The sequence below is a fragment of the Taudactylus pleione genome, unplaced genomic scaffold (genome assembly GCF_031769625.1).
Source record: "Taudactylus pleione unplaced genomic scaffold, aTauple2 ptg000614l, whole genome shotgun sequence".
In the NCBI taxonomy this organism is placed as follows: Eukaryota; Metazoa; Chordata; class Amphibia; order Anura; family Myobatrachidae; genus Taudactylus; species Taudactylus pleione.
This window is the reverse complement of record NW_028285016.1, coordinates 41993-60246: the sequence shown is the minus strand read 5'-3', so window position 1 is coordinate 60246 and position 18254 is coordinate 41993. Positions and strand designations below refer to the sequence as shown.

Here is an 18254-nt window from a genome sequence, read left to right as displayed (position 1 = left end):
ATTATTATATAGGGGAGAGGGGACTGTACAGTGATATATGAGGGGGAATAACACCGCTCCCAGCACACACTGATATGTGGTATTATTATTATATAGGGGAGAGAGGACTGTACAGTGATATATGAAGGGGAATATCACAGCTCCCTGCACACACTGATATGTGGTATTTTGTTTTTATATAGGGGAGAGGGGACTGTACTGTGATATATGAAGGGGAATAACACAGCTCCCAGCACACTCTGATATGTGGTATTATTATTATATAGGGGAGAGGGGACTGTACTGTGATATATGAGGGAGAATAACACAGCTCCCAGCACACACTGATATGTGGTATTATTATTAAATAGGGGATATGGGACCGTACAGTGATATATGAGGGGGAATAACACAGCTCCCAGCACACACTGATATGTGGTATTATTATTAAATAGGGGATATGGGACCGTACAGTGATATATGAGGAGGAATAACACAGGTCCCAGCACACACTGATATGTGGTATTATTATTATATAGGGGGAGGAGACTGTACAGTGATATATGAAGGGGAATAACACAGCTCCCAACACTCACTGATATGTGGTATTATTATTATATAGGGGAGAGGGGACCGTACAGTGATATGAGGGGGAATAACACACCTCCCAGCACACACTGATATGTGGTATTATTATATAGGGGAGAGGGGACTGTACAGTGATATATGAGGGGGAATAACACAGCTCCCAGCAAACTCTGATATGTGGTATTATTATTATATAGGGGAGAGGGGACCGTACAGTGATATATGAGGGGGAATAACACAGCTCCCAGCACACACTATGTGGTATATTATTATATAGTGGAGAGGGGACTGTAAAGTAATATATGAGGATGAATAACACAGCTCCCAGCACACACTGATATGTGGTATTTTTTTTATATAGGGAACCGGGACTGTACAGTGATATATCTGGGGAATAACACAGATCCCAGCACACACTGATATGTGGTATTTTGTTATTATATAGGGGAGAGGGGACTGTACAGTGATATATGAGGGGGAATAAAACAGCTCCCAGCACACACTGATATGTGGTATATTATTATATATGGGGGAGGGGCCTGTACTGTGATATATGAAGGGGAATAACACAGCTCCCAGCACACACTGATATGTGGTATTATTATTATATAGGGAGAGGGGACTGTACAGTGATATATGTGGGGCATAACACAGCTCCCAGCACACACTGATATGTGGTATTATTATATAGGGGATATGGGACCGTACACTGATATATGAGGGTGAATAACACAGCTCCCAGCACACACTGATATGTGGTATTATTATTATATAGGGGAGAGGGGACTGTACAGTGATATATGAGGGAATAACACAGCTCCCAGCACACACTGATATGTGGTATTATTATTTTATAGGGGGAGGGGACTGTACAGTGATATATGAGGGAGAATAACCCAGCTCCCAGCACACACTGATATGTGGTATTATTATTTTATAGGGGGAGGGACTGTACAGTGATATATGAGGGAGAATAACATTGCTCCCAGCACACACTGATATGTGCTATTATTATTATATAGAGGGAGAGGGGACTGTACAGTGATATATGAGGGGGGAAATAACACAGCTCCCAGCACACACTGATATGTGGTATTATTATTTTATAGGGGGAGGGGACTGTACAGTGATATATGAGGGGGAATAACACAGCTCCCAGCACACACTGATCTGTGGTATTATTATTTTATAGGGGAGAGAGGACTGTACAGTGATATATGAGTGGGAATAACACAGCTCCCAGCAATCTCTGATATGTGGTATTATTATTATATAGGGGAGAGAGGACTGTACAGTGATATATGAGGGGGAATAACACAGATCCCAGCACACACTATGTGGTATTTTGTTATTATATAGGGGAGAGGGGACTATACACTGATATATGAGGGGGAATAACACAGCTCCCAGCACACACTGGTATGTGGTATATTATTATATAGGGGAGGGGCCTGTACTGTGGTGTATGAGGGGGAATAACACAGCTTCCAGCACACTGTGATATGTGCTATTATTGTATGGGGAGAGGGGACTTTACAGTGAAATATGAGGGTGAATATTTCAGCTCCCAGCACACACTGATATGTGGTATTATTATTATATAGGGGAAAGGGGACTGTACTGTGATATATGAGGTGGTATAACAGCTCCCAGCACACTCTGAAATGTGGTTTTATTATTATATAGGGGAGAGGGGACTGTACAGTGAGATATGAGGGGGAATAACACAGCTCCCAGCACACACTGATATGTGATATTATTATTATATAGGGGAGAGGGGTCCGTTCAGTGATATGAGGTATAATAACATAGCTCCCAGCACACACTGATATGTGGTATATTATTTTATAGGGGGAGGGGACTGTACTGTGATATATGAGGGGGAATAACACATCTCCCAGCACACTCTGATATGTGGTATTATTATTTTATAGGGGGGAGGGGACTGTACTTTGATATATGAGGGGGAATAACACAGCTCCCAGCACACTGTGATATGTGGTATTATTATTGTTTGGGGAGAGGGGACTGTACAGTGATATATGAGGGGGAATAACACAGCTCCCAGCACACACTGATATGTGGTATTATTATTATATAGGGGATATGGGACCGTACAGTGATATATGAGGGGGAATAACACTGCTCCCAGCAGACTCTGATATGTGGTATTATTATATAGGGGAGAGGGGACCGATCAGTGATATATGAGGGGGAATAACACAGCTCCCAGCACACACTTTTATGTGGTGTTATTATAGAGGAGAGAGGGGACTGTACAGTGATATATGAGGGGGAATAACAGCTCCCAGCACACTCTGTTATGTGGTATTATTATTATATAGGGGTGAGGGGCCAGTACATTGATATATGAGGGGGATGTGGTGTTACTATTATATAGGGGAGAGGGGACTGTACAGTTATATATGAGGGGGAAAAACAGCTCCCAGCACACACTGATATGTGGTATTATTATTAAATAGGGGAGAGGGGACCGTACAGTGATATATGAGGGGGAATAACACAGCTCCCAGCGCACACTGATATGTGGTATTATTATTATGTAAGGGAGAGGGGACTGTACAATGGTATATGATGGGGAATAACAGTGCTCCCAGCAGACTCTATGTGGTATTATTATTACATAGGGGTGGGGGGGGATGTACAGTAATATTTGAGGGGGAATAACACAGAACCTGGCATGTGGTATATCTACTACACGGTGATGGGAACCAATCCGGGCACCACGCAGTTAAAGCTTAAGCTCCCAGGATGCACTGGGTCCACTCCTTATATCCTGCCCCCGAGCCAGGGGCACCTCAGTTTCGTTGGTGGTGGCCGGCGTCGGGTCACTGTTTTGCAGGGGGGCTGTTAGCCCCTAAAGCTGTCCTCCTCCGGACACCCTCTGAGGTCTCCGGTGGCCATTTTCTAAGTGTGCAGTTGCAGTTCTCCCAGGACAGCGAGTGGTCCGGTCCCCCTGCATACCTCTACCCAGGGTCAGCGTATGTAGCGCTGTTTCCAACCAGACACTGCGTGTGTAGTTGAGTATAGTGCCACTTTGCAGCGTCTATCTGCATTGTATGTGACTTGTGCTAGCGCTATCTATCTGTGTCTTTTTTTCTGTTTGTCAACTTATAACTATACCTTTTCTCTCTGTTAGCTTATACCTGACTTCATATATACTAATTCAATATAACTGAAGTCTGTCACATACTGTTGTGTGCTGTGCTGTGCCATATATTGGCAAAGGGTTCCTGCAGCTTCCATAAACATAAGACAGGATCAGTATGTTGCTTCCTGTTAGTATTTATATATAATATACTCATGGTTGCTTTGTACACAGTGCGCTATTGTGCGTCATTCACCCCGCAGACATGTCTGACAAGTGTAATGGACACATTCCTGTACTTTTGTTGCAGTCTTGCAGATTATGTACTGCAGCTTTCAGTGAGGAGGATGTGGTTCAGGATGGGCTATGTATGAGGTGTTATAACCCACCAGGTTCTCAAACCCCCTTGACATCAGTACAGGAGCCCCCTTGGGCAGTTTTCTCTCATCCATTGTAGATCGCCTGGCGGTTCTGGCTGTTGCTCCTCCTATGGGGGTACTACAGCAGCCTGTCCCTCGCTCACAGGGACTACCACTGATTATGCAGACCCCTCCTGTACGTCAGCAGGCGGTCATGCCCACAGTGGGATTACTACAGGGTGGACCTCCACCATGGGTAGATGTTTACTATAACTCAGTACAGAGTCTGACAGCAACCTCTACTGCGCTTCATACCATGTTGCAGAGTGAGAAGCCCTTTAGGCCAGCTAAGCGTCCTGTGTTGTCATCTCAATCCACACAGCTATCAGAGTCTGAGATGTCTTCTGATGACGGAGAGGTGGCTGATGCCTCTAACCCTGACTCTCCTCAGCAAGATTAATATTCCTGCCTTGGAGCGTGCGGTCAAATCCGCATTGGTTATTGAGGATGAGGAGCCAGTCCCTAAATCCAAACACGCACTGTTTAAACAGGTGAAGGTGACTTTGGCTGTATTCCCTCTGTCAGATCAGCTGGTGGATCACATGGCGGATGCCTGGCAATCGCCTGGTAAGAAGTATCAACCTTTGAAACGTTTGTCTTCCTGTTACTTGTTTCCGGAGGCTCATTGTAAAAAGTGGGAAACCCCACCCTGCGGTGGATTCACACGTTACACAGTTAATTAAGAGTGCAACGTTACCTATGCTTTCCATCTCTTCCTTAAAGGATCCTACGGATAGGAAGGTGGAAACTTGCCTGAAGTCTATTACTCTCTTTCAGGAGCTGTTGCCCGCTCATCCATGGCTATCTCCTGGTTTGCTAAGGCTATAGAGAGTTGGGCTGATACACTTGAGGACTCCTCGGAAGTTCCAGAGGATCAGATGTCACTGATAGGCCATATTAGGGACGCGGCTGCATATATATTGATGAGGCCGCTCTGGATGTTAGTCTACTGATATCCAGGGTCTCGGCTGCGGCCGTGTCTGCTCACCGTTCCCTGTGGTTACGCTATTGGAATGCAGATGCCAATTCTAAGAAAGGCCTCGTGGCCTTACCCTATGATGAGGAGATTTTGTTTGGTCCAGACCTGGACAAGATTGTTGACACGTTAGCCAAATCAAAATCTGTATTTCTGCCTTCAGCATCTGTTCCTGCAAAGGCTCGTAGCTCCTCCTTTAGATCCTTTCGTCCTCAATGGAAAGTCAAGGGCAGTCCTTTCCTAGGCAGTCCGCTGCCAAGAAAACTGCCAAGCCTAAGAAACAGGCCTGGAGCACAAGACGCCCGGCCTCCAAGCAGGAGGATAAACCTGCAGCCTGACGGGGCGGGCCTCCCTCTGGGGGACCTCAGAGTGGGAGGACGACTTCTTCAGTTCGCCCAGTACTGGAGTCAAACCACCAAGGATGCTTGGGTAAGAGAAGTGGTCTTTCAGGGGTACACCTTCTCATTTCTCTGAAGGCCTCCCCACCATTTTTTCTGCACAAGCCCTCCTTTGGACAAATCCAAGGCCTTGCAGATCCAGAAAGCTGTACAGTCCTTGCTGCAAGCATGGTTAATTGTACCAGTTGCACTATCTTAATGAGGGACTGGTTACTATTCTACTTTCTTTCTGATTCAGAAACCGAATGGTTCTCATCGGCCTATCCTCAACCTCAAAGCTTTGAACAAGTTCCTCAGGGTACCCAGGTTGAGGATGGAAACCTTACATTCCATCATACTGGCTATGGAACCTGGGGATTACATGGTGTCGCTGGACATTCAGAATGCATACCTTCATGTTCCCATAATGCTTATCCACCAGCGTTATCTGCGGTTTGCTGTGTTACATCAACACTTTCAGTTTCAGGCACTGCCCTTTGGCCTATCCACGGCTCCAAGGGTATTTACCAAAATTATTGCTGTCATGGCAGCCCACCTGCGTAGTCAGGGTATCCGACTCCCGCCATATCTGGACGACCTCTTGTTGGCGAGTTCTCCAAAAGTGCTTCACTACCACCTGCAACTGACAGTTGCTTGTCTACAAGCACACGAGTGGTTAATCAATTGGAAAAAGTCCACCCTGATTCCCTCACAGAGGATGGTTCATTTGGGAGCTCTCCTGGACTCTCACCAGCAGAGAATCTTTCTAACTCCACGTACAGAATTTAGCTCCCTCCTTTCCTACCATATGCCATGGGCCGGCCAGTGTAATAGGTTGTCTATGACCAACCTGCACCACAAGATCATGTTACTCTGTGATCTGCTGATCAGAGCAGATCTGAGATTTGGCTTTAGCCAAAGTACACAGAGTGGTGACCCAACGAGGATGTCTACATTGCAGGAGAGGTAAGTGGTACATACTGTCCACTTTTCTATATATAGGAATTGTGTACATATAAGAGAGGGATTGTACTTGTTATGTAGACCTATCTTGTATATTTCACAAAGTTACATTAATTAATTAACTTTTTATTGTTGTCTCCCCACTACTCAGGATAACACAGTAGTGAGGAAGACACACGGTGAGTGTGAGTCACCCAGCAGCCGTCCCCATGTTGCAGGAGGACGGAGTAGGACCCAGAGCCCTATCACTGTGCCTCCACCTCACTCACTTATACATGAGAGACACAATGACCAGAAGATCCTGGATCTCGCCAACACGATCATTCAGCTGCTGACTGGAAAGGTGACTGCTGGGAATGGTACATTATACAGTAACACCAGGGGAGGTGTCTGGGTGATGACTGGAGAGGTGACTGCTGGGAATGGTACATTATACAGTAACACCAGGGGATGTGTCTGGGTGATGACTGGAGAGGTGACTGCTGGGAATGGAACATTATACAGTAACACCGGGGGATGTGTCTGGGTGATGACTGGAGAGGTGATTGCTGGGAATGGGACATTATACAGTAACACCAGGGGATGTGTCTGGGTGATGACTGGAGAGGTGACTGCTGGGAACGGAACATTATACAGTAACACCAGGTAATGTGTCTGGGTGATGACTGTATCATTGTGTGTGTCAGGATGTAACTGTCTATGTCTCCATGCAGGAGGGGAAGTATATAGAGGAACACAGGAGTCTGTACAAGGACGTGATGAAGGAGAATCACTGGCCCCCCACATCACTGGGTAAGAGGAGATTGTCATTTATTGTACAGGGGAGAGCAGGTATGGGGGCCCCTACATACACACATCACCTGATAATCACATGTATACAATGTACTCAGTTACTGTGTGTCTCCTACAGATGGACCCAGTAACAGAAATACCCCAGAGAGATGTCCCCATCCTCTTTGTTCCCAGGATTGTACAGAGGAGAATCACAGGATCACACAGGAGCATCAGGTAGGTGGGATTTAGGGTCTCACCAATATACCAAAGTGACTGTCACTATATGATCTGTACAGAAGCTGTGTGTGTCTTATACACTGATATATGGTTAAACTTTAGTTAATAAAATCAGACATTATTAATGTGTTGTTATATTGTTTTGGGGATTATTTAGGGTGAAGAAATGACTGATATTAAAATAGAAAATATAAAAGAGGAAGAAAAAGGGACATATGTAACTGATATAAAGGCAGAAGATATAAAGGGAGAAGAAGAGACATATGTGACTGATATAAAGGCAGAAGATATAGAGGGAGAAGAAGAGACGTATGTGACTGATATAAAGGCAGAAGATATAGAGGGAGAAGAAGAGACATATGTGATTGATATAAAGGCAGAAGATACAGAGGGAGAAGAAGAGACGTATGTGACTGATATGAAGGCAGAAGATATAGAGGGAGAAGAAGAGATGTATGTGAGGGGTGATCAGCAGTGTAAGGAGGAGGAAATCCCTACAGATATCAGCACAGGTGAGTAATAAACACTTATTAAAGAAAAGAGACACATGTTATTCTTAGTCACCTCAACAATCTCTTATCCTACACCCTCTGTCAGTATAAAATAATGAGGGAAACACATCAGCCCCTGTTACACTCCTGGTCTCCTCCTCAAATCATGTCACTGTGTGTTACCAGCCCAGAGATCTGACCAGTCTCCTCCCCACACTCTCTGGTGTATGTCATACATCAGGAACCATCAGCCCCTATTATATTCCTGCTCTCCTCACATCATGTCACTGTGTGTTACCAGCCCAGAGATCTGACCAGTCTCCTCCCCACACTCTCTAGTGTATCTCATACATCAGGAGCCATCAGCCCCTGTTATACTCCTGCTTTCCCCCTCACATCATTTCACTGTGTGTTACCAGCCCAGAGATCTGACCAGTCTCCTCCCTAAACTCTCTTGTGTATCTCATACATCAGGAGCCATCAGTCCCTATTATACTCCTGCTCTCCCCCTCACATTATGACACTGTGTGTTACCAGGCCAGAGATCTGACCAGTCTCCTTCCCGCACTCTTTGGTGTGTCTCATACATCAGGAGCCATCAGCCCCTAGTATATTCCTCCTCACATCTAGTCACTGTGTGTTACCAGTTCAGAGATCTGACCTGTCTCCTCCCTACACACTCTGGTGTATCTCATACATCAGGAGCCATCAGCCCCTAGTATACTCCTGCTCTCCTCCTCACATCATGTCACTGTGTGTTACCAGTTCAGAGATCTGACCTATCTCCTCCCTACACACTCTGGTGTATCTCATACATCAGGAGCCATCAGCCCCTATTATACTCCTGCTCTCCCCCTCACATCATGTCACTGTGTGTTACCAGCCCAGAGATGTGACCAGTCTCCTCCCCACACTCTCTGGTGTATCTCATACATCAGGAGCCATCATCCCCTATTATACTCCTGCTCTCCCCCTCACATCATGTCACTGTGTGTTACCAGCCCAGAGATCTGACCAGTCTCCTCCCCACACTCTCTGGTGTATGTCATACATCAGGAACCATCAGCCCCTATTATACTCCTGCTCTCCCCCTCACATCATTTCACTGTGTGTTTCCAGCCCAGAGATCTGACCAGTCTCCTCCCCAAACACTGTGGTGTATCTCGTACATCAGGAGCCATCAGCCCCTATTATACTCCTGCTCTCCCCCTCACATCATGTCACTATGTGTTACCAGGCCAGAGATCTGACCAGTCTCCTTCCCGCACTCTTTGGTGTGTCTCATACATCAGGAGCCATCAGCCCCTAGTATACTCCTCCTCACATCTAGTCACTGTGTGTTACAGCCTAGAGATCTGACCAGTCTCCTCCCTACACACTCTGGTGTATCTCATACATCAGGAGCCATCAGCCCCTATTATACTCCTGCTCTCCCCCTCACATCATGTCACTGTGTGTTACCAGCCCAGAGATCTGACCAGTCTCCTCCCCACACTCTGGTGTATCTCATACATCAGGCGCCATCAGCCCCTATTATACTCCTGCACTCCTCCTCACATCATGTCACTGTGTGTTACCAGTCCAGAGATCTGACCAGTCTCCTCCCCACGCTCTCTGGTGTATCTCATACATCAGGAGCCATCAGCCCCTATTATACTTCTGCTCTTCTCCTCACATCATGTCACTGTGTGTTACCAGCCCAGAGATCTGACCAGTCTCCTCCCCTCACTCTCTGGTGTATCTCATACATCAGGAGCCATCAGCCCCTATTATACTCCTGCACTCCTCCTCACATCATGTCACTGTATGTGTTACCAGCCCAGAGATCTGAGCAGTCTCCTCCCCACACTCTATGGTGTATCTCATACATCAGGAGCCATCAGCTCATATAAGACTCCTGCTCGACCCTTAACACCATCTTGTTAATGTTTTATGAGCCATACTGTGTATATATTATGAGCACAAATATCTATGTCCAGTCCCGTGTCAGCACACCTAGCTATGTCCAGTCCCGTGTCAGCACACCTAGCTATGTCTAGCCCAGTGTCAGCACACCTAGCTATGTCCAGTCCCGTGTCAGCACACCTAGCTATGTCCAGTCCCGTGCTGGTACACTGTCACATGTCATACTGCGCGAGCCTTGTATGCTCTGAGTGTATTACTATTAGCATACAGCAGCCTATGTATAACATCACTCCTGTCCTCTGGCATCGTGCGGCTGCTTTGCTGGGTTCTGGGTTCCTCATGCCAGTAGAGACAATGGCTAGGAATAATCTGGTATTACATCCTCTATGTAGTTTATCCTCATGCTCCATTATCAGCTTTCTCAGGGTGTTGCCTAGTGACTGGTTCCGTTAATGTGTTCCTGGGCATGTGAGACTTGTTAGCGCTGCCGTAGGTGTTTATAAGAAGTTTATTGAGCTTGTGTATGTGAACATGCATCTAGAATCCTGCACCTTCCTTGCTGATTTCCTGCCACCTGGTTCCTGGATGACTCCATGTTCTGGCTTCTGATCCATAGCTCTCCTGTGATGTCCCTATTGGTTATGGGGGAGGTGGAAACAGCCACATGTAAATTCATTACTTGTTTACTTGGTTACATCGTTAGTGTGCAGGAAATAAGATGATGGGGATTACGATGGCTTCATGTGTGCCCCTTTTACAGGGATGTTTATGAAACCAGCATCTGCTGCTCTGTACATGCGAGTTTCACGTAGCCCCAGAAAATGCACAATTCTGAGATGTATGTCTATGGAACATGGATGTCTTAATATATAGATATGGCGATTGCGTTCTGCAAACTTGGAGGCAGCAGTATCTTTCCATCTTCATTGTCCCACGGCAGCCATTACAATGGGTAAGGTCCTTTCTAGGTTAGATAGAGACAGGCTGGAATTGTAATGCCCCCAGATTGTCTACAAAATGCATCTCTTCTTCCCCTGACTCTTCTCCTGCCTCTAGGTGAGGCAGCATATGCTTCGTTTTCTGTAGCTCATCTTTGTCTCCGCGACATAAAGACAAGCCTGGAACTGAGCTCGCTGCCTGAGACCGCCATTCTGCTCCTTGCAGCAGAACTAGACATCAGCAGCGGTGTTCAGAACATGTGTGCGCAATGCGTCATAGGAGGTTGTCAGATTTAGAGGACCAGGCCGTAGATAGGACTTGAAACTGCTTTATTGTTCCCAGTTCCTAAAGCAGAGTAATGGTAACTGTATGTAACCTCTGGAGACATTTAAGGTTGTATCCATTTAAGGATAATGAAATACAAAAGTGGATTTCGGTTCTTTTTGTAGGTACTTAGGTAGGTGTTTGTCTGCCAAGACTACAGTTATTCTTGAAGATGGTGGACCTGTTAGAAAAGGTGTGAGCTGCTTCGAAAAGCTTCATACTTCATGAGGAATCATTGATTATGGGGAGAGGTATTCTATACGGATGTCCTGATGAAGGAGTCCAGACAATACCTTTAAATGTCTTTCTACAACCCAAGACTCTGTCAGTCTCTGCTTTAGGGTTACAGACTCTGCTCAATACTCAACTGACCTTAATTATGGTTTGGTTAACATTTCCTAGTTCCTAGAGATTAGAAAGGCTAAGGCCTTGTGTCATGGGACAACACTTCCAGTTCACCACTCTGCCTTCCAGCATGACAGCATCTCCAAGTACCTTTACACAAGTGATGTTGGTGGAATTAGAAAAGAGCTGAGAATATGTCCATATTTGGAGTTCATCCTGGTGTTAGAAATGTCAGAACATAGCCAAGATAATACAAGTAATAACATCACGCCAAATACAATTCCTGGCAGTGCCTGCAAAGACCACTATAAAACGAAGTAACACTGTCAGAGGAAATGTGTGTTAAAGTATAGTCTTTGGTCTTTGAACCAGATCCATCAGCAGTCAATGAGTAAGGAAAGGGCTGCAACTGCTGAGAGTTTTCTTCCACCACAGGGGTCTTCTGAGTAAGTTGTCAGGTGTGCAGGTTCCAGCTGCACTGACCATGTAGGATCACAAGCAGGCATGTTTGGTTCGCAGCATGAGGTTACCAAGAACCACCAAGAGATGTTTCCTCTGTTGTCATGATCCAAAGCTAATGACACAGAGATTGTCACCCTTACACCTAGAATAGCTAATACATCAGACAGACTCCAGTGCTACAGGCTCGGGATCTCACCTCCAGGCAAATATAGCTGGAGGTATATGGTTGTGGGAAGAGGTGAAGCCTCACACACGTGCTGTAAAATAGAGGAGTGTGGAAAGTACTTCAGTGTATTCATAACTGGAGAAGCCTCTAGTTACTGGAGAAGCCTCTCGTTACTGGAGAAGCCTCTCGGAGTCTCTCAGACAACAGGTTTGCCGGGAAGGCAGCAGTAGCAATGCTCTATTGGCAGACTGAGCTAAGCTGATATCTTGTGTAGAAAGAGATCTAAATTCGCTTTCAGGGTTCCACATAGCAGGCAAGGAGAATTCAGTGGCTGATTATCTATGGCAATGTCAAGATGTTCCAAGGGACTGGTCTTCCAACTACTGATAGAAAGATTCTGGCTTCTTCAAGTAGCTGTTATGGCAACAAAGCATAACACAAGAGTGCATAGTTTTGTTTCTTGGCACAAACTTCCCGGGGCAGAGACCATGGATGTTTGACCAGATGACCTTATTCTGCCAAGTGATCACATATTTTTGATAGAATAGAGGGTGGTTTGTATTCCCTGGGTAACCTGATTTGGCTCACTTCACCACTCTTAGGATTCCCCTCTTACCACCAGTAACCTCTTGTTACTGACTCCTCCCATTGCATTGTGGGCAGTTAACTCGCTGCCACCATAAAGCTACTATCATCAGCACCTGCAACTGCCTACACCTGGTTTTGTGGGATCCCGCTGTTACAACACCTTTTGGGTAGTGTTGACTAATTCCTACTGGTCCCTTGCTATCTTCCAGTCTGCACTGAGTGGCTGGCAGAGGGTTTCAGCTTAGAGACACTGGACTCAATCCAGAACTGAGTAGACATGGGATACAGGCAAATACAGGTGTCTTAAGGGATGATATTTATTGCTAAGTTGTTTTGGAAAAGACAGGTCCCTGTGCAGAAGGTGCTTGGGACAATCACAGCATACAGATGTTCTTCAGAAGTCAGTTCTCTGATAGGAGATACACACATTCAGGGCTCACGGGCCCTCTTTTTTTTCTGGTTGTAACAAACCCACATGGGGTAAGTCTGGTCTGGGCCCCTTAACCCATCAAGCTAAGTGCTGTACATTCATGCATTTAACATAGTTCCTATTGGACAGTGGGGAGTCAAGGATTCTGCTGGGGGACCTTATCAGCTTTTCCATCCAAATCTGGGCTCCAGAGGCAGGGAGACCACATCCCTAGGCAGGAGTCTCCTGGCCACCCAAGTGTGAGCTCTTTGGAGCTCCAGTCAAACAACCGTGCCAGCCAGCTCTCCCTACATTTCCTGATACCATTCGGATGCAGTAGGTTGCCGGGGAAGGGGGGGCCAGAAAGATGAACTACTCAGAATATAACAAGAGTATGGAAGACATTTATTAAATTATGCGAATCTAATACAAACCCAATTTAAGCAACCATTCCACGTGTTCTTTACGCTGCGTGGATTCCTTTATGCCATGCTCAAGGTACAACTGCCAGCCATTGTACACAGAGGAATTCATCATTCTCTTCTTACAGGTGGTGAAAAGGATTTGCTCCTCTATTAGGTCCTTTTGTGGCTTTGTGGGACCTCAATCTTAAGGCTCTGTCCTGTTTGAAGCACTACATGAAGTATCTCTGAGATGGATGACATGGAAGGTAGTGATGCTGGGGGCAGTTACTTTTATCTAGCCTTTGTTTACCTAATGCAGAAGGAAGGCTAACTATTGTAATGGCTGACGCAGAGTATTTTAAGAATAATCGGTAAATATACTGTCACAAGTCGCCACCTTGTTACATACCCGTGCTCCAGTTGTCTCTCCTTCTCCGGGTCGCCAGTCACACGCCTGGACTTCTGTTCCTGTGCAACGTACATGCCGTACTGGGACGACACCTTCTGTTGCTAGGAGACTGGTATGCCGGACTGTGTCATGTGATACTGGATGATGTGCCCTCCTCCCCTGTGGATTATCATTAATCACCTTCCCAGCTAGTCCATTGGTTCCATTCCTTTCTTAAGGCTGCTTGTTCATTGTCATCTTGCCGGCTATAGCATGTCTGGCGTGTCCTTCCGGTTCCTGACAGTCGTGTGTCTGCCAATCTGTGCCTGTTTGTTACTTCGGAGATTCTAAGCTATTACTCTCATTCCATCATCTAGAGTTCTTTTTTTCTGGGAGCTGCGGTCTTTGTTACCAAGCCCTCAAGGCCGCATCTCAACTAAACATCTCTACTCTCGAGGCAGCACCTGAGCCCTCAAGGCCATATCTTTGCCGGAACCTCTATCGGCTCTCTAGCCGCACCTCTGTCCCCAAGGCCGTATTTCAGCCTTGACATCCCGGCTCTCAATCCCGGCTCTCAAAGCCGCACCTTGGCCCTCAAGGCTGCATCTCTGCCGGAACTTCTATAGGCTTTCTAGCTGCACCTCGGCTCACAAGATACACCTAGGCTCCAAAAGCCGTACCGCAGCCTTCAAGGCTTGCTACCCAGCCTGAATATCCATTGGCTCTCAAAGCCATACTCTGACTACTCCTCCTTGAATTTCTCACCTTATCCTGTAAATCAACAGTCGCATAACATCTTGTGGCCCTAGGATAGCCGTGTAAGCCTCTACTATCTCGAGTTTAAGTCCAGGAGGCCACCTAAGTAATGGTGAACGTTACTAGTTCTAAGGGAACAGCGGGTGGCTGTTATTGGTAGGAGACCTCGTCTGAGCGATTCTAGGGGTCTTACACGGTGAGTCCTAGGAGACCGTAACGTATACATTTTTTTTTCTCATTCTTATAGTTTTAAATTTATGCATAGACAATATTTATTGTAAAACTCAGTTCAACTTTAGTAATCCCACATGAATTTTCATTGTCTATTAAACTCCAGTCTTGAAGCCAAATGTAATAGGGTGAAAGTTTAGAAAATGTCAGTTTTCTTACACTTTTTAAACTGGAAAATGTAATAGAGTCCGAGAACAAAGGAACAGAGCAAACTCGCATGTTTTTCAGACTCAACTCTCACGATTTAAAATCTCATTCGGTTTTTTTCCCATTTTGAAGATAAAACTCGACAAATGTGAGTTTACTGCTAAACTCTCACATTTTCTAAACTCTCACCCTATTACATATGGCCCTAATTATTTACAGAAACATGAAATCAATGTTAGAAATATAATATGGGCTAAAATGTCAGAGGTATAACATATTGAGTTTATGAATTTGATAATAATTTGCTATTTTTTACTATAAATTTTATTAGATTAAAATTGTTACAGTAGACTTCATATTTCTATAATTTATTTTATTTCCAGCAGATGGACACAAAAGCAGGAACATCTCAGGAGGACGTCCCATTTTATCTCTGCATTGTGAAATAAAAGATGAGAGTAGAGAAGATTCTCCAGGAGATAACCCCATTACCCCACTTATACATCCAGCTATACCAGCTGATCCCTTTGATCATGGGGAAGGTTCTCCTGGTAACTCTGCTTTTGGTGCATCTATTACAGCTCTGAGAGCAGATAAAATATTTCCCTCTTCTATAGATGCCAAATGTTATACACAGAGTACAAAGATCGCTACCCATCACCCTGGTGAGAGGCAATTTCCATGCTCTGAGTGTGGGAAATGTTTTACATACAAATCACATCTTGTTACACATGAGAGAAGTCACACAGGTGAGAAACCATTTCCATGCTCTGAGTGTGGGAGATGTTTTGCAAAAAAATCAGCTCTTGTTACACATCAGAGACTTCACACAAGTGAGAAACCATTTCCATGCTCTGAGTGTGGAAAATGTTTTACACAGAAATCACATCTTGTTATACATGAGAGAATTCATACAGGTGAGAAACCATTTCCATGTTCTGAGTGTGGGAAATGTTTTACATGCAAATCACATCTTGTTACACATGAGAGAATACACACAGGTGAGAAACCATTTCCATGTTCTGAGTGTGGGAAATGTTTTGCAAAAAAATCAGCTCTTGTTACACATCAGAGACTTCACACAGGTGAGAAACCATTTCCATGCTCTGAGTGTGGGAAATGTTTTACACAGAAATCAGTTCTTGTTACACATGAGAAAAGTCACGCAGGTGAGACACCATTTCCATGTTCTGAGTGTGGGAGATATTTTACACACAAGTCACATCTTGTTATACATAAGAGAATACACACAGGTGAGAAACCGTTTTCATGTTCTGAGTGTGGGAAATGTTTTACAAAGAAATCAGCTCTTATTGCACATCAGAGAAGTCACACAGGTGAGAAACCATTTCCGTGCTCTGAGTGTGGGAAATGTTTTACACAGAAATCAGCTCTTATTGCACATGAGAGAAGTCACACAGGTGAGAAACCATTTCCATGTTCTGAGTGTGGGAAATATTTTACAAGTAAGTCATTTCTTGTTACACATGAGAGAAGTCACACAGGTGAGAAACCATTTCCATGTCCTGAGTGTGGAAAATGTTTTACACAGAAATCATATCTTGTTATACATCAAAGACGTCACATAGGTGAGAAACCATTTCTATGTTCTGAGTGTGGGAAATGTTTTACAATGAAATCAGATCTTGTTATACATCAGAGAAATCACACAGGTGAGAGGCCATTTCCATGTTCTGAGTGTGGGAAATGTTTTCCACAGAAATCAACTCTTGTTATACATGAGAGAAGTCACACAGGTGAGAAACTATTTTCCTGTTCTGAGTGTGGAAAATGTTTTACACACAAATCAAGTTTCATTACACATCAGAGAAGTCACACAGGTGAGGAACCATTTTCCTGTTCAAAGTGTGGGAAATGTTTTACACAGAAATCACAGCTTGTTAGACATCAGAGAACTCACACAGGTGAGAAACCATTCCCATGCTCTGAGTGTGGTAAATGTTTCACAAACAAATCACATCTTGTTTCACATCAGAAAATACACACAGGTGAGAAGCAATTTTCATGCTCTGAGTGTGGGAAATGTTTTATATTAAAATCAGCTCTAGTTATACACCAGAGAAGTCACACAGGTGAGAAACCTTTTCCGTGTTCTGAGTGTGGGAAATGTTTTACACGGAAATCAGCTCTTGTTCTACATCAGAGAAGTCACACAGGTGAGAAGCCATTTCCATGTACTGAGTGTGGGAAATGTTTTGCACAGCATACAAATCTTGTTAGACATCAAAGAACTCACAGGGGTGAGAAACCATTTCCATGCTCTGAGTGTGGGAAATGTTTTGCACATAAATCAGTTCTTGTTACACATCAGAGAAGTCACACAGGTGAGAAACCATTTCCATGTTCTGAGTGTGGGAAATGTTTTGCACATAAATCAGCTCTTGTTAGACATCAGAAAAGTCACATAGATTAGAAGCCATTTTCATGTTCTGAATTTGAGAAATAAATCTCTTGTTTCATACAGACGTCACACAAGTGTTGAGTCATTTTAATCTTCTGGAGCACTCCTCACCAGTACCACTGCCATGCAATATTTCTCAAGGTTCTATCCAATCTTTCATACTTTTTAATGTATACATTTTACCATTCCGTGAAATAATTAGATGTCATGCCCTGATTGATCTACCACTGCTATGCAGAGAATACACAACTGTATCTGTCTATTGCTTTGGGTACTAGTAACCCAATACCAAGCCTAAACAGCTTTCTAGCTAAGCTCCAGGAGTGGATAGCCAGTTGCAGAGCCGATGCTAGGTTTCTCAGTAGCCAGGAATAGTCCTCTGCTGCCCTGTCACCACTGCCCTCTTTCTCTGTCCCTTCCCTCTTCTGCTCCCTTCCCTTGAGGTTATACCAAAAATGCATAGGGGTTAATCTGGACAAGTTTAAGGCAGCTGGTGGATTCTGCACTGTCCAAGCCACATTGAGCCACCTGGCACCCCTGTGTGGCTGCACGCACTGAACTTGCCTTGAGCCGACCCTGGCCAGTTGTCTGACTCAATCCCAATGAACCATAGGTGCTTCGCCTTCCAACTGGATATACGCTTGGGGGTTCAGAACTTCAAACCTCAGAACATGTACAGAACCCTGGTGTAATTCTGGATTGGGATATGACACTTTAACATCAGGTATCACTCTAACATCGGGGCTGGTTACCTAACCACGTAACACCCATTCTCTACTCCCTTCACTGGCTGCATGTAAGATGGCAAATCTATGTCATAATATGACTACTGACTTTCCCAGCCCTCCAAGTTAC

At 44.8% G+C, this 18254-nt stretch overlaps 1 protein-coding gene across 1 annotated transcript; it reads left to right on the top strand.

Moving 5' to 3' along the window:
• Window positions 1-7118: 7118 nt before the first annotated feature.
• Window positions 7119-17536, top strand: LOC148479701 (uncharacterized). The gene is made up of 4 exons (XM_088454409.1): window positions 7119-7203; window positions 7322-7419; window positions 7580-7934; window positions 15361-17536. Exons 1-4 carry the CDS (start codon window positions 7119-7121, stop codon window positions 17409-17411), a joined length of 2589 nt encoding a protein of 862 aa, XP_088310535.1. The 3' UTR covers window positions 17412-17536.
• Window positions 17537-18254: the final 718 nt, after the last annotated feature.

Coding starts and splice junctions, on each gene's coding strand:
- LOC148479701 (XM_088454409.1), top strand. CDS start 7,119: ATGCAGGAGGGGAAGTATATAGAGGAACACAGGAGTCTGTACAAGGAC. Junction 7,420..7,579: donor GGATCACACAGGAGCATCAG/GTAGGTGGGATT, acceptor GGGATTATTTAG/GGTGAAGAAATGACTGATAT. Junction 7,935..15,360: donor CCCTACAGATATCAGCACAG/GTGAGTAATAAA, acceptor TTTTATTTCCAG/CAGATGGACACAAAAGCAGG.